General features: G+C 45.7%; 7 protein-coding genes across 7 annotated transcripts; 4 read left to right on the plus strand and 3 right to left on the minus strand.

Moving 5' to 3' along the window:
• Positions 1-586: 586 nt before the first annotated feature.
• GGS25DRAFT_508203 (uncharacterized protein) lies at positions 587-3,466 on the minus strand. Its single transcript, XM_049262449.1, has one exon. It carries the CDS (start codon positions 3,118-3,120, stop codon positions 808-810), a length of 2,313 nt encoding a protein of 770 aa, XP_049113324.1. The 5' UTR covers positions 3,121-3,466; the 3' UTR covers positions 587-807.
• Positions 3,467-3,643: 177 nt separating this feature from the next.
• On the plus strand, positions 3,644-4,631 carry GGS25DRAFT_508204 (40S ribosomal protein S21). The gene is made up of 2 exons (XM_049262450.1): positions 3,644-3,797; positions 3,879-4,631. The coding sequence occupies exons 1-2, from the start codon at positions 3,766-3,768 to the stop codon at positions 4,108-4,110; spliced, it is 264 nt and encodes an 87-aa protein (XP_049113325.1). The 5' UTR covers positions 3,644-3,765; the 3' UTR covers positions 4,111-4,631.
• Positions 4,632-6,543: 1,912 nt separating this feature from the next.
• On the plus strand, positions 6,544-7,233 carry GGS25DRAFT_534828 (uncharacterized protein; the record flags this gene model as incomplete). Its single annotated transcript, XM_049265816.1, has 1 exon — positions 6,544-7,233. The coding sequence occupies one exon, from the start codon at positions 6,544-6,546 to the stop codon at positions 7,231-7,233; it is 690 nt and encodes a 229-aa protein (XP_049113326.1).
• A 2,710-nt stretch (positions 7,234-9,943) lies between these two features.
• On the plus strand, positions 9,944-11,789 carry GGS25DRAFT_515926 (deoxyribodipyrimidine photo-lyase; the record flags this gene model as incomplete). Its single annotated transcript, XM_049263134.1, has 2 exons — positions 9,944-11,175; positions 11,240-11,789. The coding sequence occupies 2 exons, from the start codon at positions 9,944-9,946 to the stop codon at positions 11,787-11,789; spliced, it is 1,782 nt and encodes a 593-aa protein (XP_049113327.1).
• Positions 11,790-18,346: 6,557 nt separating this feature from the next.
• Positions 18,347-20,324, minus strand: GGS25DRAFT_460912 (uncharacterized protein). The gene is made up of 4 exons (XM_049258933.1): positions 20,311-20,324; positions 19,564-19,980; positions 18,606-19,359; positions 18,347-18,460 (listed from the first exon to the last, which is right to left on the minus strand). Exons 2-3 carry the CDS (start codon positions 19,593-19,595, stop codon positions 18,708-18,710), a joined length of 684 nt encoding a protein of 227 aa, XP_049113328.1. The 5' UTR covers positions 19,596-19,980; positions 20,311-20,324; the 3' UTR covers positions 18,347-18,460; positions 18,606-18,707.
• Positions 19,855-20,841, minus strand: GGS25DRAFT_508216 (uncharacterized protein). Its single transcript, XM_049262451.1, has 2 exons — positions 20,006-20,841; positions 19,855-19,919 (listed from the first exon to the last, which is right to left on the minus strand). Exons 1-2 carry the CDS (start codon positions 20,205-20,207, stop codon positions 19,879-19,881), a joined length of 243 nt encoding a protein of 80 aa, XP_049113329.1. The 5' UTR covers positions 20,208-20,841; the 3' UTR covers positions 19,855-19,878.
• Positions 20,842-21,942: 1,101 nt separating this feature from the next.
• On the plus strand, positions 21,943-23,396 carry GGS25DRAFT_508217 (EthD domain-containing protein). Its single transcript, XM_049262452.1, has 2 exons — positions 21,943-21,975; positions 22,064-23,396. The coding sequence occupies exon 2, from the start codon at positions 22,580-22,582 to the stop codon at positions 22,976-22,978; it is 399 nt and encodes a 132-aa protein (XP_049113330.1). The 5' UTR covers positions 21,943-21,975; positions 22,064-22,579; the 3' UTR covers positions 22,979-23,396.
• The last annotated feature ends 1,988 nt before the right edge of the window (positions 23,397-25,384 follow it).

Genomic DNA, 25,384 nt, shown 5'->3' on the forward strand with positions numbered 1-25,384 from the left:
GGGACATTGTGTAGAATACTTATACCCACAGACAAGTTCCACCCACCCCCGGACGTTTAATTAAGCAATAACCCTTCACATAAGCAATCCCGATTCACTATATTAGATACATACTTGTTCCATAAAGGCGGGAATCAACGTGACCGATAGAAATGTTTCTGCCAATGTAACTAAGAATCCATGCCAACCTTTTTTTTTAACCTCCTAAACCGTAGTGGTGAAGGTCACCGCATGAAGGCCAACCAAAACAGGAGACCACTCACGGCAGGCACCTACCTACTCAGTACCTGCGGAGCATTCGAGAAGCATGTACGTCTAAATGTCTTTAAGCATAACACCTAGACTGTTCTTGGTGACATGAGTTATAGAAGCATGTTACCAAATATACCTACCACGAAAAGCTTAGGTACCTACCTATACATGTGTCCATCAATACGTATAAGTTGCTTGATTATTAGCAGCTACATAAATCGTGATACTACTCATTCCGTATAAGAAAATGTCTACTAGGTTTATGTGTAGGTAGACTAGGTTACCTCAGACCCAACCCCCTATTATTCCAAAGCACGGGCAAGCGAAGAAAAAGTAAAGGGGTTTCACGTTATTTTTCGATGGGCACATCTAGCATCTCTCCAGCTAGCTATCTACACATGGAGAAATAGAAGTTGAACCAAGCTATTGGATAACAAGTCACTTAAACTTTACCCAACTACCTCCTCCCCATGAAAGAGTAGCTAGGCACATAAGACCGACCTACGGGCCGCTCGCTACCTATACAACTCCCACGCCCGTCAGTAAGGCAGAAACTCAAAATCTCTTCCTTTCCCGACCACGAGAATTATGTTTCCAGAGACAGATGACGCTCTTCGACTCGCACCAGCTCTTGACATCCTTCGGCGACACCTCGCCGTCGTATCCCGTCGTGCCCAGGCCCTCGGCGCCGTTCAGCCACACGGTGAAGTCCTCCAGCACGATGGGGTCGTACAGCAGCATCTTCTCGTGCCACGACGGCCTCGCCGGGTCCTGCGACCGCGGCGCCGATATCACCGCTTTCGTAATGTGTCTGAACATGACCGTTTGCTGGTCCGTAGGCGATAGCGCCAGAGACATGTCGGCGTCGTCCGTCATGGATAGGTCTACGGGCGGTGGGGAGGAGAACATCCTGTCCTCGTCTAACGATGTTCGCGGTGAGGATATGGACATTTCGGCATCTGAATCTGCGATCTCGATTACTTTCGCAGCTGCCTTCTTCGGACGACCACGAGTCTTTTTCGGACTAGCTGCTTCCGGGGCCGAGTTTTTCCTCGGGCGGCCACGTCGTTTCGGAGAAACGTCCGGTTCCGTGGGAGGTGGTTGTTTCTTCTTAGAAGCATTCAAATTGGATGAAGTGCTGATCGATCTTGACTGATCCACCGAGGCTGTCGGATTCTTACTGGACCAGCATTGATCAAGAAGAGCAATCATAGCTTGGCGTCTCTTCACTGGCTTGAACCCATACGATGAAACTTTCGTAGCAAGTTGCGCATCGTTAAGTAAACTATAATCTGGCCGCGCATTATGGGTACCAGCACCTAATTGAGGCTCCGTAGGTGCTTCTATACTTGTCTGGGGTTGTTGAAGGATTGAATTGCGTACACTTGCTGGCTCATTGGCATCAGATGGCTTTAGAATGTCATTGATATCAAGGAAATCGTCAAGCGGCGACGGTGGAGAAGAGTCCTCGACGAATCCTAAATCGTCTAGTTTCATAAGATCGCCGTCAATATCTCTGGCACCAGCATGCCAAAGTCCATGACCATCGGAGTCGGAAAGAAGATCGGATTCGGCCTGGTTTGAAGCTTGTATTACCAACTGAAGATCTCTGAGCGTACTAGGCGATTCTTCCCTGACCAACTGACTTGACGTTCCAAAGACAAAGTCTTGATTCGTAGTTTGTTTTAAGGCGGAGCTTGGTGATAAAAGAATTGGATTTTCTACCGTGCCAGACTTCTTCTTGCGCTTCGGCTTTGCGGGTGCTTTCGGTTCCTTGGCTTTTCCTTTCTTCTGAGACATGACAGCCGTCTGTTGTTCAACTAGAGCTTTGACGTCGCCATCAGCGTCGAAATAATTGAGCAAGGATTCTTTAGTTGCTGGTCCTGACAGATATAGTTCTTCGTCTACAGGTAAGGCGTACGGGGCCGTTGCCAGCTCCGTAATCGTCCTAGTTTTCTTTTTCGTGTTGACTGCCTTAACTGGAGAAGGCTCTGTCGAACGACGATTAGCCTCATTACTTGTTGAGACGAGCTCGATTAATTTCCGTTTCTTGAGGATGTCTGCCTGCTGTTGGTGTTCTGACGCAGCTGGTGACGAAGTGTCTTTGCGCGCGTATTGGTGCTGAAGATTTTGGAATACATCTTTTGAGCTTGTTGCTTTGTTGAAATATGATGATAATTCCTGATTATCTGAGTCGGATTCGAGTATAATTGGACTGTTGGTACGAGGTGGCGTCCAGTCTATGCGCCGCCTCAAGGCAGTTTCTGAACAGGATGGACCATTTATATCTAGCTCCTCCAGGTTTTCAATGGATTTCCCCTTCTCTAACTTGCCCCCTGTACGTTTCGCGATGCCTTCCTTTGCAGGAAAATGCCGAGAAACAGTTTCAGTTCTCTCTTTAGCCTTTCCCTTCACGGTTTGTTTTTTCGCTACACGAGCCTTGGGTTTCGATGGTTCCTCAACCTCTTGAGCTGGTTTCTGATTCTTGAACTTCTGCCACGGCTTCTCCTTTGGCAATATATCATTTGATATGGGTGGCTCTAGAGATACCGTAGTGGCCACAGATGTGGGGGGCTTGTTCTTTCGGCTCGTCGTACCGTTGAAATTCGGTGATGGCGAGTTAGTAATCTGCTCGGTTTCTATATCGATCTCGGGTGCGTCCCTCAGTACGCTTGCGGCGTTGGCGTATATAGAGTTTGCCTCATTGAGTATCGTGTGAGCACGGCCTCCAGTTTGCAGGACCGAACTTTTGGGGTTCTTGGCGAATATATCTTCCAAAGAAGGTATAATAGGCGACGACGACATGGCAGAGGAGTCAACCCTTGTATGTCCTGCAGGCGATTGCATGAAGGCATTAGCTGAAGACATGACGAATCCAAATCGCAAGGAAATCGGTATGCGCCACGCGCAACCTATGGTGTTGCTGATCGACAGAATGGAAAAAGGTAAAAGTATTATGTATATTTATTACTCATGGATGCGAAACTCAAGATATTGTCAAGTCCCAAGGTATGAAAACTTGGTCGCGACGATGTTGATTCTTTGAAATTTGCGGATATGTACATAGTAGGGTAGATACCAGGATACCTATCATGCTATGTACATAATTGGTGGGTTTAAAGGTTGTTTTGGTCGTTACACGCAATTGACACGACACGAACACCTCTTATGTGAGTAGTAACAAAAATAGAGGGACAAAGCGCCAAGATCCAACTCCTGTTGCCACGAACCTAACTCGAAATCAGCTGATGATTGTGTCATGGTCCCACGGGCTACTAGGTAGTGACTGTACCTAGGTACTTTTACTCTCACGTGATCGAGACCCGAGCGCGAAACCCCACGCACACCAAACTAACAATTTTCTTTTCGAGGGGTCAAAAATTACCAGCCAATTTTAATTTGCTTCAACCATCACGACAACATTCCACCGCCTCGCGACCGATCGTCCTCCCCAACACATCACCACATAATCCATTTCAAAATTTAAACGTCACCCTCGACAAATCGCCAAAAATGGAGAACGACAAGGGAGATATTGTGGACCTGTAAGAATCCCTACATATTATTACATTCTCTCCATCGATTGATGTTTGAATTTGGCTAATCCATCTCTTCCTCTCATCTAGCTACGTCCCCCGCAAGTGCAGTGCCACCAACCGTATCATCAAGGCCAAGGACCACGCTTCCGTCCAGATCTCTATCGCCAAGGTTGACGAGAACGGCCGACAGATCCAGGGAGAGAACCATGTCTACGCTCTCTGCGGTTTCGTGCGAGCAATGGGTGAGAGCGACGATGCTCTAAACCGATTGGCCCAGCGGGATGGTCTTCTCAAGAGCGTCTGGAGCGCTGTCCGATAAATACCACATGCATTATCAAAATGGTACGTTGGTTCACGCGTGCGGCATTTCAACGTATCGAAGTCCCTAACACATTCTCAGGGATTGGTGTTCATTGGGTGATTCATGATGGTATGGTTGGCATGAGGTTATTATTGCCATTGCATCTAGCCGGTTAGAAGGCCGCTACATCCGCATTTCGGAACGAAATACAAACGATTTCCTTTCTGCAACTGCTGCAACCTACTTCAAGTTTCTGGCCTTCTGTACAATCTGTAATGTGAGATGAACCTGTGCCCGGCTAGCAAAGTGTTCTCGCGTCCACCTTCGAGTGACTCTATGGGCGAGGATTTTGGGGCTACTACGATAGCCTCCGTGCCGAATATTGATAGTGGCCTTGAAAAAGCTGTGATGCTCGAGATGTTCATCATGGCACAGATACGGGTCAAACAAGTCTTGATAAGTTTTGTTCCTCGTCATGAAGTGATTATGTAATGTGATTCGTCGCCTTCGACTACATCCTATATCCTGCCTCCGCATGCACTCTTCAATAGTAGACCTACATCCCAATTAAAGTAAATAACTATTGATTGCTTAACTTACCCTTCAGCATCCATTACGATGCACCAATCTACTACATAATCCACGAAGTAGGCCGAAGAGAAGGTTGGTTTGATTGATAATCTACTTTGTAGAAGTATGAGCTGTGCTGCAACAGCTCTAGAAAGTGCTGCATAGTGTACGGAGGTGGCTTTCAGAATATTCTTCCATGCGACAGTATGACTGCCACTTGCCTGCCCAGACTATTTGGCACCTGGCCGGCACCTGCTGTAGCCACTAATTACTTAAGCAACAAATCCTAAATAATCAAGCCACCTCCGTACTGTTCTTTCCTTTAAAATCCATCTGTGGGTGAGGAAATGAGCCACAGATAAAAATTAGCATCGCATGTGCAGTGGGTTGATGGTACTAGATCCGTACTAACATTAAGATTCCCATAATTCGGTAAGTTAAGCTAGTGTAGTGTAGTGTAGATGCGATGCGGCTGAAAAAGTGGTGAGACGACACACGATCCTTGAATTGCCGGATTAGGGAATTGCTGAGTCATCAAATGGGTCTGGCAAGCTAAAAGTAACGTCAGATGTCTTGGAGCAAGCATCCTGTAGGCTTGCTTGAATTGAAGTAAATGGGATGGAGAGATGCGCAGAGTAGATATGGCCTATTGTAGCGACGGTCCTTGGAGAGGATTTGCATTTTAGTTGATACGTAAAATTGTAATATCAGCTATTTGTCTTTCCAACTTTTTGAGTAGATTGATCTTTGAACGATGTGATTTATAGACGTGTTTTTGTTCTGGCTTCGGATCTGGTACTGGGGTCGAGAGCTGCGTATTAACTACGTATGCATATTGAATAATAATCAGTATACGTGAAAATAAATGACAGGAAGTAATTTGAATAAAGAATCAAAAAAAAAGGGAAAAAAGAAATATCCCCCAGATCCCCGCAGTCGATGGATAGCCAGAGCGTAGCATTGATCATTGTCCACGAGTAATCCAATCGTCTTTATTTCAGGATATTGCTTCTTCCCTCAGCCTACATATGGCATCATTCATGCAATTCCATACTACGTCACTGGATTATAGTATTTATTTGCTAGCTTCTTTCAACTGTATGAGAGGTCTTCAAAACCGGTTAATGGACACTGAGACATGGTAACCTGAGATTTGACATAGAATTTGATCAATATTTATCTCGGTACATTTAATAATTCAGTGTGCCGAGCAAGAGATATAGTATGTTACCACGGTTAAATAAGTACAGCTATTTCTCACTGAATGAACATCACGACCCTAGTCTGTGGTCTTCCCAGAAAAATTCATCATTCAGGTGCCTGTATCTCCATGTACATACCTAGTACTCCTGTAGATAAATAGAAATGAGTAGATAACGTGGAACTGAAGCACCATTAGTGGTTTTTAGTGTTAAGTACGTAGGTACTCATAAGTCACCTCCACGAAAGCTGCCCGGTGCTGAAAAGCTTTAATATGATGCTCATTCCTTAGGTCTGAGATACCCACTTGACACTCGCTGTATTGTAGGTGCTCGTTAACACCAATCTCCCATTTCAATATCTACTAACTACTTATTTAATATTCGTCCCCCCACCCAATACTCGCAACCTATACTTTATTTATTTTATTCTTTCCATCATCACGAACCGAACTATTCCACTTACCAATATACCCAACTTCTTCAGATCCAACACCTTGATTATTTTCTGCCCATGTAAGCATCCCTTTTCCAACTGGTTTATCATCAGATTTCCGCCTATTAGTCCATCCAACACTGGACCTTACACACACCTGTCGTCGCACCCACAGCTTTTACTAATTTTATAATCATGTAGCAATCAACCAACTCGTTTCAATGCCCCAACGAGGTCTTGCCAATCATGTACCTTTCTAAGGTTCTTCCCCGCGCTGGACTCGTCCTTGTGAAGAAAGGACATGTCTTGGGAACCGCTCGCCGAAGCCAATGGGTTCTAGTCGCCTTGGGAAAGATCGGGGTCCTCAAATGGCAAGACAAGGTCCGAGAAAAGCAAAAGAAGGTTGATGACCTTCTCTCCGATCTCTTCGTTCGACTGTGTTTGCCCGAAGCATTCGAACCTTTCCATCCCGGCAGGACACCTGAGAAATTTCTTTCCCAGTTCTATCAGCGTGATCAGTTGGCCCAGCTGATGCCTGAGTCCGTGTTCATCGAACTAGTCTCCCTTCTTATTAAGGCTCGTCAGGATTATCATAGCTTCCCACGCCCTCCGTTCGACATCAACAAGCACTGCAAGACGGCGCGACAAATTGATATATTGCTCGAAGCCTGTGGGCCCGACGGCTGGCTTGACAATGAGATTGCTCTTCTAGAATGTGTAGGATACTTTCTCGATGATAATGGAGAGGAATTCGGAAACGGAGATATCCAAGGCGAAGATGCCGAGATGACCAACGCCGAGGTTACTCAAGTAACCGAGGGAATGGAGAGCATGGCTCTCTGTGACGACAGCAGTGGCGGATTAATGGATGAGATCCATAGTGCTGATGAGGGTGAAGCTATGGAGGTAGATGAGGATATGATGGACCTGGACTAGGTTTAATCAGGAGTTGGAAGAGAACAAATGAGGTACGATATGTGACTCGCATAGTCATTCTACATGCACAAACTAACTAATGTACCTAGCAATAGGATCTGATAAAGCCAATGGCCGGGATGCAATCATGACTAACTATTTGCTGGTTCCAATACGGCGAACACGGTTCTATTATAAGCACATGCACAATTCCTACTACCTATGTATCCAATTCTCTTGGCAAAACTCGTGTCTCGTTCTAGAGCAAATAGGTAGCCCAAATATCAAATGTGTATTCTCATTGAGCAAGACTTCCCATGAGGGTCTTAGTTATGTTGTAACGCCCATTGTAAACTCCCTGTTTGATCCATTCCTGTAAGCACTAAGGTGAATGAAATTATCTAAGCTAAGTGAAGATCACATATTCACTGGATCAGCGACATTGATTCAGTTAATCGAATTGAGATGCGTACTATATTGTTCTACGACTGTACTCTAATTCTAAACCAGAAGATGAAGGAATAATATCATTTTTCCACGAATAACTACAAATCTAGGACCAATTCCTGTAATTACGTAGGTACACATACATGGGATCAATTCCAATGTACAGGCCAGGCGGTGGACTGGATATATTAGTGCTAAGCAGCATTTAAATATCCCATAATCATCTGCCAATATGGTTCTGCTATAATACACAAACATATATGTAGGTGATATCCATGGGTTACAACGCGTCATAATATACCCAACAAACACTTAGTACCCAGAAGCAACTATTATGTTGAATCGAAGTGCCATCATACATGTTCCGTAGATCGTGAGCTTTCCACTACTTAGTCGTACACGAGTAATGTTTTGCAGGTGGGTAAAATCAGCAAACCGCGGGGCTTTCCCTTTTGAATGGGTAATACCTACATCTATGTAGGGTAGTTCGGATGGAATTAGTACATAGTACACAGTACGCACTGCCCAGTAGTAACGCCGCTGAAAACCTCTTCCAGGTCCGCTGCCAGGTGGCAAGCCCAGGTACGTACCTAATACCTACCCGAGTATACCTTATATTTTAAAAAAACGCTTGAATTTCCATCCAGTCCTATGGAGGGCAAATGGCCTAATGGTTTGGCACCCCTTTCACATGCAATCCGCAGGTCGGGGTTCGAACCTCCGGGTTCGAATCCCACTGGTGCGCTACTTTCGAGGATTTTCTTCGAAAGCTGTTGGTCATGGGTAGGCATCGCCGTACTGAGTTTATTAGTAAGCCAATACCTACGCTCGCCCTATTCCATCGACTGTGGGATCTGGGGCGACTGTGGGATCTGGGGGGATCTCGGATTGCTTGATGAAAGGGGACTCTTTTTTTTCATTACTTCTTCACTTTTTTTTTCTTTTTTTTCTATTTTCGTTTCTTCCTCCCTCTCTCCAGATGAAGCTTGACCTTTATCACGGCCTTCCCTGTCATAACCCGACACCCCTTTTGGTCTACACTATTTTCAATCCTTAAAACTCCCATCATTTCAATTGTAAAAAAAGAATCATGGAAGCAATTCCGAACTACGTTTTCATTTCACATTGCGAGATTTGTGTACCTACTAACCTACCACTTACCACAGCGCGTCAATGCTACTACTAAGTGACGTTGGACATGCACCTATCTATACATCTTCGCATTCTACATCTCGTACCTTTTATGTTGCATCTCGTACCTGCACATGCATTTCGTCCTCTTAACAGATAATATATTGCCGTAATTCTTTTTATTTATTTTTTTGTTTCATTTATTAATATCCTCATGTATTATTATTATCTCTTGAGACTCATGAACTTACATCTGTATGTCTTCTGTGGCTGTGTTCTACCTGGAAACATTGTAAGTGCCACAGTTTTAGCGTTGATTGTTGGTTCCATATCGTTGAGGTTGATTTAGGGTTTCAATGTTTCATCAGCGGCTGGTACATAGCACCCCACTGTCCAAGCCACTGCTACGGGATCTAAGACAATCGACGTTTGGATCGATCGGCAGGGGTGCCTGCACGCGATGACGCACAAGACATCCAGCGTCGTTGTTGCCAAAAGCTTCAAGTTACAGGTACCTACTAGTTAGGTACTATGTAGGTACAAACTTCAATGTTCAAAGCACCCAATCAATCAGGTCCAAAGTCAATTCAAAGTTCAACTTCAACGTTACATACATATATGTACATCAATACTACATACACATAGTATGTACATATGATTGCTGCTTCAGTACATGTCAGATACCTACTTCCTGTAAGCAAACACTATGGTAATTTGGTACCTAAAAGGTACCTCCACTTGGAGATAGTTATAGGTGTCATACATATGTATAGTTATAAATCAACCTGAAATTTCCAACGCCGGAAATAGAGCGCGAATTTGGCGATTGGGGATCAACAAAATAACAAGCAAAACACCAAAACAGCGAATCGAAAAATATTTTCCTCCAGAAACCCCAATTTCACTTCATTCACATCGCCTTCTTATTTTCTTTCATTTCATCGTCTTCTATTCTTCGTCTTCAATCTCGAATGATGTAATGTCCGTCTATACCTTGAATCGTATATCCCCTTCCTGTCGATACTCATTCACGACTTGTCTCTTTGCTACCCGCCGTTGGTTTGTCTCGCCTTGTCACGCGAGACCTATATCAAATCAACTAAGCCTTTCATTACTTCAATACCAACAAACCCACCCTTCCCATTACTCAACTATGGTATCTAAACGGGCCATTAAGCAGATTTCCGATAGCGATGATGATATCCACAAATCATCAAGTAAGAAAACAAAACTAGGTGATAGATCTTCAGATTCATTGCACAAGCCACATCATTTCTCTGCCGAGTCTGAAAAGTATGGGATTGTTCTGCGCAAATTCTACCCGCCCGAAATGAGTAATGAGCGCGCTCAAGCTTACAACGACAATTTGATAACCCGTCCGATTGAAGAACTTGAATCAGCGCTAGAGGAAACGGCCTCGACGCATCAAGATGTCCAGGTGAAAAAAGCCGTTGTGCATTGGTTTAAGATGGATTTACGAACAACAGATAACCGAGCTTTGTGGGAGGCGAGCCAGAAAGCCCAGGAAGCTGGTGTGCCATTAATATGCCTGTACATATTAAGCCCCGAGGACTTCGAGGCACACATAGTGTCCCCACGGCGCGTCGATTACATCTTGCGAGCCCTACAAACCCTGAAACAAGATCTAGCAGCGTTAGATATCCCTTTATACATGGAGACCGTGGAGAAGCGGAAGTATATACCCCAACGTATCTTGGATCTCATGGAAGAATGGAAAGCCAGTCACCTATATGCGAACATGGAGTATGAGGTTGATGAGTTGAGGAGGGAGGCGAAGATGGTGCAAATGTGTAGGGGGAAGGGGTTTTCCATGAAGTTGTACCACGATACATGTGTCGTCCCCCCAGGTCTGTTGCACACAGGCGAGGGAAAGCAGTACGCAGTATATACGCCGTGGTTCAGAAAATGGATCGCACACCTCCATGAGAATCCCGGACTGCTTGATCTGTTCGACGCACCAGCGAAGAATTCTTCTAACGCCCGACAAACTTTCGGCGCGTTATTTGACTGCAAATTACTAGATGCTCCAGAAAACAAGCGTCTCTCTACAGAAGACACGAAACTTTTTCATGCCACTTGGCCAGCTGGTGAGCATGCAGCGATGGACAGACTTGAAAAGTTTTGCGAAGAGAAAATAGGCGAGTATGGTAGCCGACGTAATTTCCCCTCCGAAGCATCAACATCGTCGATATCACTCCATCTAGCATCGGGAACGTTGAGCGCAAGGACCGCAGTTCGCACTGCTAGAGACAGAAATAAGACGAAGAAGCTTGACGCGGGTGTTGATGGAATACGAGCTTGGATAAGCGAAGTAGCATGGCGTGACTTCTATAAACATGTCTTGGTACATTGGCCGTATATATGGCAAGTTATAGTCCTTTCTCACATACTTCAGTGATTGTTCCCAACTAACAGAAACTCCCCACAGCATGAATAAGCCTTACAAGCCAGAGTACACAGATATTGAATGGTCTTACGATACAGCGCACTTCGAGGCATGGTGTAATGGACGCACAGGCTTCCCGATCGTTGACGCCTCCATGCGGCAAATCAAAAGCATAGGGTGGATGCATAATCGATGTCGCATGATTGTGGCTTCTTTCTTGTGCAAAGATCTCCTGATCGACTGGCGAATGGGTGAGAAGTTCTTTATGGAACACCTCATCGACGGCGACTTCGCGTCTAACCACTGCGGCTGGGGCTTCAGTGCATCCGCCGGCGTTGATCCACAGCCGTACTTCCGGATCTTCAACCCGCTGCTCCAGAGTGAGAAGTTCGACCACAATGGCGATTTCATCCGCAAGTGGATACCAGAGCTTCGGGACATCCAGGGCAAAGCTATCCACGACCCGTACAACAGAGGCGCTGGGCCTCAAGCGAAGCAGGCCGGATACCCTAAGCCGATCGTGAATCACAAGGAAAGCAGAGACCGAGCCCTCGAGGTGTACAAGGCAGGCATCAAAAGAGATAAGCCCTGAAGCAGCGCAGCTGTCGAAGTGATATAATAAGCCCTATGATCAAATGTACTAATTCAGTTTTGGCTAAACATTGATTTTGGTTAAGTGGTTGGATAACTAATGTTTGGATAATCAATCGAAAAGAGATAGGTAGGAGTCGTTTTGAGATTGTTCACACTAATATACATTTCTTGGTCAATAGTTGTTCTCTATATCCAGGCTTCATCCCCGTGGCAAACTTATCGTCGTTGACAATACGGCTTGCTATGGGAAGAATGGCTTGCACCTGAACATGACCTCGAAACATCCTAACATATTCTTTGTGACGGGTCATGGTGCAGCCGGATACATGTATGCCGTTACAACACGATAGATAGGCCGATTACAAGGTAAGACGCTGTCAGGCTGAGGTCCTGCGCCGATGCATTCGGCTGCGTGCATTATCTTGTATGCCTAGGTACACTAAGTCATGGAACTGCCGCTGCTGCTGCCGCTGCCACGCGCATACGTACATAGGGCGGATATTCACCTCCTCAGTACCTGGTAGGCTGGTAGGTGCATACTAATCCGACCCGTGACATTCTACGTGGAGTGCCTCTCAGATTGTGAAACTCGTCCACAACCACCCCCGAAAGCCCACTTAAGCTACGTCTTTGCGATGAGTTGTAAATCATGCGCAGCGAGAAAACTTGTTTTTATTTATTTCTTTGCCTGCCTGCTTGCATGTTGTGGTGGTGTACTGTAGGTAGGTAGGTGTCCCGTCGCCCGATGTTAAGTAAGCGGTGAACAGTCCACAGCGATTATTTGGTAGGTAACTAGTCAGGTACTTCGTATTGGTGGCGCGAGAAGATATGGGTATTTAAAATATGTCTTGGATTACAATTAACTAAGGTTACTTGGCTTACTATGGTTATGCCCAGGTGCCTACCTACATACCTAATATCCTATAATAATAGTCAATACGAATGAATATTGGGTAGGTAGGTAGATACATACCCAGCATCGTGTCGTGTGCCGTCGTCTTGTCTTGGTCTCGTTTCGGGCCGGTACATAGCTGATAACTAACTAGGTACTAGGTAGTTAGTTACCCGCAAAAAAAAAAACCCCCCCCAAAACCGTAGAAATTATATACCGCTGAGTTGTAGTTAATTGAATTCATATCGGCATGGAACTAGGTTTATGTAATTCTCCGAATTGAAGGACCTAAGCAAACCCCAAGGGCCAAGTGCATATGCCATACTACGGCGTACTTACTTAGCTTGCTGCTGCTGCTTCACTCGGTTCGCACGGATGGAATGTCTGTGTGTTGTCTGTGTTGTGTGTGTGTGTGTGTGTGTGAGCACATGGCAGGTATGGATGGGATATACCGCCGTTGAACGTTTTTTACAGGCATCCTTGCTTTTGAACTAGGTTAGGGCTAATTACAGGTAGGGTAGGGAATAGTTAGCGTGGTTGCTGCTTTTAATTCCGCGCTCAGCTCTGGTCTCAGCTCGTTAGTTAATCAGTCAGTCACGTGCTCTGGGATTGAGAAGTGCCGTAAAAAAAAAAAAAAAAAAAATTTGCTGCCAAGTCGGTAACCGGTTAGGTTAGGTTAACTAACTAGTTAGTTAGTTATTTACGGTTTCTGCTTGGAACGGATGGAGCGAGATGGTTTTCAATTACCGTTAGTTAGTTACCTAGTTAACTATTAGTTAGTTATGGCACACTACCAACTAGTTAACGGTTAACCTACTCCGTATCATATTTTTGGGGGGGTTTCTTTTACGTTTCGACGACAAAACGCCACTACGTCTTGTGAACATAGAACATAGAGCATAAAGAATATATCGACCCCTTTACCTCTCCCTCTTCCTCTACCAGCCGCGACGGCGCGCATACCTAACCTAACCTCAGTACATTAGGTACAACAACCACAGGTTAAGTTCTCCGATTCTCAGCCATTATGGTAGGTAGCTAGTAGTTAACCAGCAACCAACGATCGCGTGCATACCTAGCGAGAGATAGGTCGCTGGCGCATGCGATGCGTGCGGCCTTGCCTCCTTGGCGAAGGGATAGAGATGGAGATGGAGATAGAGAATCGATCAGTCGATGTAGGTAAGTAGGAGGATATCCTCGGTTCCTTTGCTGTCTGCGTTGCCTCGTCCTCGTCCTGTCCTGTCTTTGTATCACGCTAGGTTAGGCGGTTGATGTCAGCGGGGGTCGGGTCGTAAGGTAGGGAGGGAGGGTATGACTTACTCAAGACGCGGGGGGGGGGGGGGGGTTTGGTGGTGCAAGGTTAGTTAGTATCCAGCTCTCCAGGATATCGGGCCAAACAGAGCCCGCTGTTGATTGAGATATGGCTTCTTAGGGTAGGGTAGGGAAGGGATGGGAAGGGTGTCAGTTAATGTGATAGTTCCACCATCTGAATCTGAAGCTTAGTTTAGGCAGGGGCGTGGAGGACGGTTGAGGAGCGGAGATCAAATGGGCGATGGTGCAGTTGGTGATAGCTTCATACGGGGTGTTTCGAAAACCATCTTTGAAGCTGTAAGGTAAAACCTACTCTGAAATATGTGCTTTCATCGGTCTTGTGTAGCTCTTCTTCATTCTATCTATCTATTCCCCCCCTGAAAATCTACGGTTTATCTCCACGACACATAGTGAGCGGAACCAGGTTACTTAGGTAGCTAAGTAGGAGTCCGACATCAATAGCGTTCTTAACCTGCGAATGAGCGTCGTTTGACTCATCCTCGTCTTCGATCTCCAATGGGGGGGCTCTTCGACTGAGAGGAAAACATGATGGCAATCACATCATGTGCTGCTGCTCAGAGCCTACCCCCGTACTAGGTACCTACCTATGGTTGCCGGATCCCTAACCATCCATCCATCTATCTATCCATCTTACCTCGACGGCCTCTGTAGTGCTCGACTTCTGTAGGTACATCCAGTTTTAGATAACAATGACAGACCATTCCAAATTCTCGGCGTCTCGCGTCCGCAGCATCTTTCCATCACCCACCCCCCTTTTCCCCAAGTATGCCACCATTCTAATCGAATAAGACAACTAGACGTCTCCCAGTTCCAACCGCCATCCGCTAATTTCTCAATAACGGGAGGCTGGTTTAAATTCTCCCAAGTCTATAATTAGGTAGGAAATCAGTCTTAACTAGAGGGTTGGTTGGCTGGCTGGCTGGCTGGGTGTATTTGGGGGTACCTGGTCTAATAGGGGTTATGAATGGCACGGGGGGGGGGGGGGGGGGGGGGGGGCCAAGTGCAAATCGCCTTGTGGTTAAACGCCGATTCAAATTTGAGTGCATGTTGTGATTCTAGAAGATCATAATGATCTTGATAGTTACGTGCTGTGCTTTTTGTTTTGCGGTGATTGATGTAAGGTTAGGCACCTATGTAACTCCAGTCGAGGGGGGCGAGACATGATACTACCTACATATGCGCATTTATTTATTACCTACCTACATACCTACCCAACCGACGCTTCTAATAAGACATGGATATGGCCCTTCTGCGCAATAATATCCCATCCATCCATCCATCCATCCATCCACCACGAACCTAATGAGCCTACGCCTCGGTCACTCCTTCAAAGCATCAGGAAAGTCCATCTATCGTGTTGTTGGGGTCAAGTATTACCTACCTTAGTATGCATCTATAAAGGAGAGGGCTTTTACAAAACAGGCTCGCAAAGAGGAAAGGAACCACCGAAGAGGGATTGTCAAGATCCCATTTATAAATACTTTACTCTATCTAATACCTAGCTCTTCTGTTTTGTGGCAACGGTTCAAGCGATTGGCGCTGGCCTCATGCGTAGCTTAAGGGGCGAGCAGCACCGAAGTGACTTAAGTAGGCAGGCATGGCAAGAGACTCTTCCTCCTATGTCATCGCTAGGATCATAACGATGAGCATTGATATCGAAAAGAGGCATCTTGAACAACATCAATGATTGATCGATACGGGAATCTGATAATTACTCAGTAGTTAACTACACGTAGAGAAACTCTGTGTCCTCAAGGGGCTTACTCCCGTATGTAAAAGTAAACGGATTAGTTAACTAGTTAGTTACCAGACGACTTTTGCAAAAGTCAAACGGACTAACCTTACTTCCGCAACGCGAGGAAACCAGCATTAATCATTACATAATACTCCCCAGGCCAAGGTCCAATCGAGCTCAGCTTTAGTTATGTTATTAAAGCGGCAAGCCTACATCATGTGTGCGTGCGTGTATGTATGTATGCGTGGTGTACCAGGTAGTTAGTTATGCCTGAGTATGAGTGCGCGTGGTGTGTGTGTGTGTGGGGGGGGGACTTCGATATTCACCAGGATTAGGATGGCAAGTGGGTAGGGTTATTACATACAATAGTCAACTTAGTGGCCGGGAGGTTAGGCAGTTTAGCTACATATATAATAAGTGGTGTGTGTTATAGGGTAAGGGACCTATATCACGGGTGTGTTATAGTTATGGAGCACTGGGATTGGGATCTCCGCAATGGGGGGTGGGCTATAGTATAAAGGTTATATATACCTATGTAGGTGCCTACCTTACACGTGTAGGTACATAGGAGAGCTCATGGATGTAGTTATTGTAATGTGTAATACCCCGCGCTAGCTCGTCTGGTGACAGGTGAGAAGAAGGTGAAGAAGAGGTGAGTGAGGATGGGAATATTGGAGCGTGGGTTGTGCGATATATGGATGGGTATGTGGATATATGGATGGGTGCAGATGATTATGATGAGCGGAGAGGACGCTCGTTTCCTTGGGGGAGAGAGATTCGGGGGCGAGGTCTACCTACGTGGAATAGGTCTACTATTTCCTGTGGCAAGTTGTTATCTTGCTACGGGAAATGATGTGAGTATGGTTATTATTGCGAAAGAAGTAGGCAATCATTATGGTGGAACCGTCAGCACTTAGATAACTAATGGTTTTTACTTTTTTTTCCCTTGGGAACGGTTCTCGGTAACTGTAAGCTGATATGCGAACATGATCCCTAGCTACCGAGATAGCTGCTGATAAGTTTATGTAGGTGCCTAGAACTGCGTATCTACTCTACGTAGGAATGTAGCAGTAAGTACGTATGTAAGATAACTAAAAGTTATCTTGGGCGATCGATATCGGAATAACATACGAAAGCAACAGATGGGTGCACACTGCAGACAGACAGGGGGGTAACGAGCTCGCTTACGACCATGGTGGTAGTGGAAAGATACATACATACATACATACGCATAATATAGGTTACATTCTTTAGCGAAGAGGCTTTTCTCAACCGCAGGGCGAGACGGTTCGGTAGGATTTGTTGGCGGGATTATCCGAACGACATCACAACGGCTTTTGCAGAAAGGGCAGTTGGACGTATGTAATTGCCTACATTGGCTTACGCATCGACGATACAGATGGAGATTTGTGGGCAGGGGTTAACTAGGTAGATAGGTATGTATGATTAAGGTGGTGGATACCTACTTTTGAGGCAAGGGAGACGACGATATCATACGATTGCTACCTACCTATTACAACCAGAGATGAGGGATTAAGGGGGGGGGGCAGCTTGCGAGGCGAGGCAAAAAAAAAAAGCAACTTGTATTTGGAGCAAAAGGGCATATGGAAGACTCAGGAAGAGAGATCGTAGAGATGATTGCTTCACGGAGGTCCCGGTAGGTTAATCCGGAGCAACATATCTCTAACCTTAGCTTCGTTATTAGTTAAGAAAACATCTTTAACTCAAGGCGTGCAAAGAATGATTGATTCCTCATCGCCGGAAGATCATGGACGATTTTCTTTGCTTTGCTTCCTTCCTATAGGCTGCATTTAATGATTTATTTGTTCTCTGGGCACCTGAGGCAGCCAACCATAAAATGCCACACATTTGAATTACGGACTAAGAGATAGAGGCTAGAAGCTGATTTGTCTGTCTGATAACTATTGCCTTGCCAATGGCGAGCCAACGCTAGAAAAACCTACCTAGGTCGGTAGGTAGGGTAGGTGCGGGATCCTGTACAGAATAGATGGAATGGATGCAATCGTAGAAACGTTTGCCACCATCAGGTTTATCAGGGGAGGGGAACAGTAGTCTATTATGACCTGTCAAGCCGTTTTCATGTTCCATTCATGCAAACGCCGCGTGCTTTCTTCGCATATCATGTATGGATGATGGATGGATGGGTTCTTCGCAATCCAGAGCCGGCCCCCCCCATCCTAACCCCCATCCCTTACCAACACGCGCCATTCGGATTCCTTTGCTGGAGCCGAGAATGCAGCTTATTCTCTATCGGTATATGTATATGTAGGTACCTAGTATGCATGTTGGTGTGTAGCACAAGATCTCGCCTCTCACGATCCTACCATCAGGCAACCCTTATGGCATATGTAGGTAGGTAGCATTGGATTATGATAAGATCAGCCTAGCCTTGTCTCTTTATAGGTGAGAATGATGGAGTGTGATACACATTGCTGCTGCAAGGATGATTGAGTGCCAAGCCTGAACAAAAACTGGAAGCATACTAATAATATGTAAAAGTCCTTGTGACTATATAAACACAGGTATAGTTAATAGGATCGTTAGGTTTAAGATCCGTGGCATGGGTTATTTAATCGAATATTGAACCGGATATACCATCCCTCTCCCCCCGTCCCATGTCCCGCTCTTAGAGGTAAGGGCGTGCTCGGGCGCGTTCGGGCGCATGCAACCATGCAGTAAATTGGTAAGTCTAGATTTCGCAACAGATTATAGGCAGATCTGACTAATTTAGGCAAGAAGAGCGAGGAATGTTCAATAGATTAGAACCACATGCTTGGGATGCGGGAAGAAATCGAGAACATCCCTCTTTCGTGTAACTAGATCTAGATACATACCGGCGCAAATAGGTAACTAACTACCGGTTATCGCTGCAAGAGTGGGCGGCGGCTGTTCACTGCAGGATAACCAGAAATCGACGGCCTCTGGCAACGATTCCTTCACGGCTCGTTCGCTTGGTATCCAATCAAGCAAGGTTTCTGCCTTCTCTCGCTTCGACACTGCGCGTTCGTACCATACCCGTGGGCCCTAGCCGTTCTCTTTTCGACGATCTTCCGGTCAAAGGGATCGCTATCTATCCCAATATGCCTGATCTCATCCGTAAGTAGGGATGAACATTTGCCTTCAGAGCCTGGGCAATCGCCTGCGCATGCACTCGGCAAATGTGAGATCGTCGCCGCTCGCGAAATAGTACGCCAAAGGTCCACAAAGTCAGGTATCCGAGCCAACTGGGTCTTTCGCCGCGTCCACGAGTGACGAGCGCAGATATCCGCGAGATCGTTCGCGTGAACGTAGCCTGCGATGTTAGTATCTTGCGAAATGTTGAAGTCCGCTTTGAGCTCCTTTACGGTGGCTACGCAGTCCCGGACAGTGACGGATATCCGGCTCCTAGTGGACGATGACGACGGGCTGAGGCCGTATACGAAGGCTGGGAAGACGATGACAATGTTGTTTACATCGGCAGACCCAAGACGCGACAGGCTATGGTGATGCGCTCCACGACAGTCGCATCGCTCCACACCTTCTGTAATTCCGCGCGTTGCCCATCCGACCCCTTCCCCCACAAGCAAGGCGCCAGAGGTTTGGATATACCTAGAAGCCCCCTTTCAGCAACGAGCGGAGAGACCCCATAGGATGGCCGAATGGCTGAATGGCTGCAGGAGTCTGCCGCGGAGATAGTCGGGGAACGTATCTTGTTCATGTCATGTCATATTAGGCTTGGCTTGACATGCCTACGCTGCATATATGCGGAGTCTCTTCTGCATGAAGGGAAGGAAGGGAAGGGAGCAGACGAACTTATGACAACGTCTGCGTGCTCGGATTCGCATTCAATGGAGGGTCCACATTAACTATTTTTCATTGTCGCCAACGACTGCTCAAATCTGCTAGGAGCTCTGCTAGGAACTCTAACTCCAGCCTTTTAACTTTATGTGGTCAAAGGTGGGGAGAAGCAGGGTGAATAGGGTGAATAGGGTGAATATGAGAGGGTAAAGACTCAAGAGAGAAAGGAAGAAAGAAGAGAAGACTAATAAGATCGGCTTTCTCGCTCCCAAAGAACTACTAGTTAGGGGTGGAGTCCACGTGACAGTGGATCCAGCATTATAAGCTATCCTAGGTACTACGACGTAGGTAGGTAGTTACTAGGTACCTAGGTAGGTAACTACTAGGTTTGTTGCTACTAGCCTACAAAGTACACTCTATCATTATTTCGAACTATCACACGCTAATTAGTGCCAAGTTACTTGTGAGTACATACGTAAGTTGTTACTCGTAACATATACGCTGGATGTACGTTGGTTATACGCTACAAAGGTCCCCGCTCGGCGACTTATCCAGCGGTAACTGAAGAATGGTAGCTGGAACTTTTTTTTTATTTTTATTAGGAAAGTTAATTTAGTTATTAGGAAAGTTAAAAAAAAACAGAAGAGAAAATCAATCATCGATGGACAATTTGCTATTTTCGGAACTTCTCCAACTAAAAACAGAACATCGATTGCTGGGAACACGAAATATGTTATGTACCTTAAGATTAATCATACTTACATACGGCGTAGGGACGATAATTCCGCTATGAGAAAAAACGTACATATTCCAAAGACCCAAATCCCACATTATTCGCCCTGGTTGCACGAACCAAGGGCGGCGATTTTCCACATGGGGGAATCGGTCTAGGATGGTCCTCACAGTTGCGCCCCCGATGTGGCCGGTAGTAGCCCCCCCCAGACTAAACCCGACTTAGGTGAGAATCGTGGGCGAGTGATGGGATGGGGGATGGGATGGATGTTATTGGATGGATGGATACAAAAACCCACTTACAAAAATACACATCTTGGCCACGATGATATACTGTATGACGGCGTGGAGGGTTTGCGGGTATGGAGAGGTAGGTAGGTGTTCGCTGATTAGGTAGCTATATTACCGCGTTACGAAGATGTTTGGGTGAACGATTCTAGTCCTTATAAGGATATCAGGGTCCGCACCACACTGGGACAAACTGGGACAGGGGGGAGGGTGGTTGAGGAGTGGTTAAACTGGCGTATGACAATGCGAGAAAGGTGAGAAATTGTGTGGGTCGTGAAGCGATCGTTGCAAAGTGATCGTATTCTCAATCGAGTAAATGTCCAGTAAGTAATATACCACGTGCGTGCATGACTTCTAGGTGGTATCATACAGTATACACTAGGTCGGTAACTATTCGTATACTTGGTCGGTTACTCGGTATACCAAGGCGGTATACTAAGTATAGTACTAGGTATGTAGAATAGTATACCTAGTAATACTCATCAGAGTCTCAGATAATACTGTACGTCGTATGTGACGTAGTGGAGTTCTCTAGGGCTATATACTCGATTAGGTTGCAAGTCTAACTACACTGAGACCGAGTATCATGCCTTTTTACCGCATTGGGAACATCATTGTAACCTGGGATTCTTTGAAACTTAGGTACATATACGTAGTAGTATCAAGTTTGATGCAAATGTTACCTACCCTTCTCATCAATTAAATACGATACTACCTGAATACCTAGTATACCGTATACCCAGTTACCGGTGACATTGACCTGCATACAAAACCTTGTAACTGTTTTGAATGTTTTTTTCCTCTTTTTCTGCTTGAATTGGATAACTAGTTATCAGAGAGGGATATAATGTGAGCTGGTGATAATTCCAAGGCCCTGAACAGGCTGAAGTTCTGAACTAATGTTAGGGACTTTTTATATCTACTATTTAACCACCTAGCTTACCTACTACTGGTAGTACCTGGCTTACCTAGTACTATGGTAGTTAGACATTACTGTCTTAATTTAGTAGGAACCTAGTATTCGGGACCATAATGACTATTTAAATATCTATCACCGATCTACGTGGTAGTCGCATCTTGTAGCCAAGGTCTAACTATAGGTATGTACCCTAGGTAGATTCTATGGGATTTCTAGTGCACCGAGCTGATTAGTAGCTCGGCTGGGCGGGGCAATGCTTACACAGCAAACCCTGGTAAAGGTCGAGTAGGTAGTCGAGGGTATGTAGGTAGTGTAGTTGTATGTAGTTGTTCATGTTGAAGATTGATTCAATGATTCCAAAGTGTCATTCATTGTATGTATAACTGCGGGTTGCAATATAAAAAGTTCTCTGCCCTGGAGCGGAGCCCCAGAACAGGGGCTCAGGAGTGTCAGGGGTGCGGAAGAGGTTCCGAGGAGCAGGTAGGTACCTAGTGAGAAGCTTAGTATTATTATGCAGTGCACACTGCACATGTGTAGTTATGTATAAAGTCGGAAGACGTTGCACATACTACATACATATGTATGGACTACTATGCTATGCTATGTGGTAGTGCGGCTGCGTTCGATGCATATGTCTATACTACCTTAGCACATTCTGCTGCATCGTACACTATGCATCGTATGCATCGTGCTACATAATGCTATAATACCGATTGCAAGATGACTGCTGGCTATCCCTATTAGAGTGGGGTTTCTGTCCATAAGGATGTGATAGAGATGCAGACTTAGTTGCAGGTATAGTGTTGATCTATTGCTCTCTAGGGCTTCTAGGCGATAGTTCTTCTCAACTTGGAAAACTTGAAGTTGTTCAGCACCGTCCAAGAAAAAAAATGCCCTCTTAGAATCATCGTCTAAGGTACATGACCTTACTTACCCTAGGTACTTATGCAGTCAGCAACCCATCTAAAGCAGATTCGTTCCTCTTATATCTATCGAAAACCTTGACTAAACCACATCGCCACTTCAAACACAACACACCACACAAGTTTAAGATTGCCTTTACCAAAAATCGTCTCGTTCCATCGCTCCAAAATGTCCAAGGAACCACATTATACCATGCTCCTCTTCTTCAAACGCAACCCAGATCTCAGCCCCGCTGAATTCAGGGAATACTATGAGGCCCAGCACGCCTCACTGGTCAAAGAAATTGCTAAGACGTCCAAAGGATTGCTAACTTATAAGCGGCGCTATCTCGATCACGAAGCTTCGGATCCGTCTCTGGGCAATCCATTCACCGTCTTTTATGAGCCAGCGCCGACGGTACCCTACGACATGGTGAATGAGGTCACCTTTGAGACCAAAGCAGACGCGGTTGAGTTCGCGAGGCGGATGTATGAGATTGAGGACACCTCGAAAAAAGTATTGAACGACGAGACCACGCTTTTCGTCAAGAGCTCAATGAGGGGTATGATTGTCGAGGAGGTTGTTTAAAGGGAGGAGTACCCTAGAATCGGAGTGGTAGGGGAAGGACTGGCATATCGGCACGGAATAGGACCGCTACCATCTATTCGCTACCTACCCTAGGCACTATAACTACCATACATACATACCAGTATGATACCACCTATTACATAGTAGGTAGGTATGTATGTACGAACGGAATATAGCCGCGACTTATTACTACCTAACCTGCTATTTATTTAACAATGTGTGTGTGTCTTAAGTTCTAGTGTACATACTTAGGTTAGGTATGTATGCAGGTGTGTAGTGTAGTTCAAAGGGGGAGGGGGGTATGTATTATTGGCGAGCCAAACCTGACAAAATCTCGTCACGAGGTGGAGTCCTTTTTTTTATGTAAAGACTACAATTATTACACTGTACATAAGGTAGGTAGTTAGTTAGTGTGTGTGAAAGAAAAAAAAAAAAAAAAAAAAAAGTCACCCAGAGAGATGGGAAAAGTCTTGTTGCCAAGATTACCAATTCCCAATTAAGCAAGGCGTTCTCTTAATCGTTGTTCTGATTGCCCAATTGATATGGCACATATTACGATTTCGACGGAAACGTAAGTTTACCAAGTTTGCCATTCGCAAATGCCCCCTCCCCCTTCCCCCCTTCACCTACCCCCCGGGCCTTTTCCCGGCACCAGCTCTGATTTGCGAATTCGATGAAGCGGTGTAGCGTGGGAACATGGTATATGGGAGCATGGGAGCATGGAAGCATGGTAACTTGTACGTAGTGTACTACATAGTATGTAAAGAGAGCATTTGGACTTATGAAGAACATGGGGGGTAAAAAAGAAAAGAATCCCTCACCACTTACCCCCTTGGGAAATCACACAACAACTGCAATGCGGAACAAGTGGATCAAGAATAAACGACCCAGCGATATTATTGCGATATTACCTTATCTACCTCCCTTAGTAGTAGTAGTAGCAATTCCACTACTGCAGACTTGTTGGCTAGAATGAATAGATGAGCATCATTTAGATGAAAATATTTATTCTTTCGACCAACACTGAATTGTTCTGGTTAAGCCGGCTGGGACGGCCCCGAAAGTCGGTAAAGTGTTTGTCTGTACTGCGTATGTTTAGTTATCTCCTAGCTGTCTGTCTATTTGCCTATTCTGTCAGAGTCTGTCTATCTGTTGCCTCTAGGCATTGTTTGTTGGCCATATTTGCCATTGCCATAAACGAGTTAATCAAACGGGAATGAGAAAGATTGGGTTGGGCCGAATGAAGATAATCTTACTAGTACTGTGTGTGGTGAGATGAACTGGGACGGCAGAATTGAGAGACGGAGGAGTGCAGTGACATTCTGCAGCCATTTGGAAACCCGGACTATAACTTGCACCTTGCACGACGCATCACGAAATTCGATTCAAGTCGCCCCAACCCCTCCCCTCCCTATCCACATTAACGTTGGTTCAAAAGGATTACGCTCAAAATTAGATATGTTCCAACAGAACATATAAAGACCCGCAACTCTCTGCAGTAACTAGGTTAATGTAGACCATGGGGGAACAGGGATCCAATGGGGTCCTACATGCCTTGAGAACCCGGGAACTTTCGGTCGTAGACGTCCCTCCCGCAAGGGCCGAACCGGACATCCTCGGCTCCCTTGTCGCTAACCCATTCGCAGCGACTGCTGGACGAAGGGCTCCTCCTCTCCTTGCCTGCTCTTGCCTGCTATGTTCATGTTCCCTGTCGTAACGTGCGTTGTAGCTGCGGGTCAATAACCTGTTCCAACAACCCTTCCGACACCCTAGAATCCCAGACCCTGAAAGACATTCGCGACTCGCATGAACTAGGCAAGCGTCTACCTTTATTCCCATGAAGTGGGCTCGGGCTTGGGAGGAGGGGGGAGACCTTTGAACCACGTGTACGGCTTGCACTGTGGCAAAAAAGATCAGACGAAATATACATACTTACCATAGTACCCATCTCTCATGTACGTGATTCCATCAGGGATATATACCCAGGTTGGTAGATAACGTTGCTCCACCACCCGTCCCTTCGTTGTTCCCGCGAACAGAACGGCCATAAGACACGTTGTTTACTAGGTAACCTTGAACCTTGACCTTGGATACCCGCGATCTGAACAAGACCCCACTCCCTCGCACCTACATAGTACAACTACTAATGTAGATAACATCCCTCTGTAACGACGTCCGGCTCTAATATAAAGTCTTAGTGCGCGGCCCTTCACGAGTCTGAGCGTTATCCGTCCCATATACCCCGAGCGAGTTCGACTAGATCGATTTAGAGAAATAATAGAAGATTATACTTATACCCCCCCTCTTTGTTATACCCCTTATATACCCTTTTACGTACCTCTTTTTTTATAATGATGACGATGGAAAGCACCAACGGCCCCGACTCAGGGGCGTCGACCCCTCGAA

The sequence above is a fragment of the Hypoxylon fragiforme genome (genome assembly GCF_022984875.1).
Source record: "Hypoxylon fragiforme strain CBS 206.31 chromosome Unknown GGS25scaffold_9, whole genome shotgun sequence".
Lineage (NCBI taxonomy): Eukaryota > Fungi > Ascomycota > Sordariomycetes > Xylariales > Hypoxylaceae > Hypoxylon > Hypoxylon fragiforme.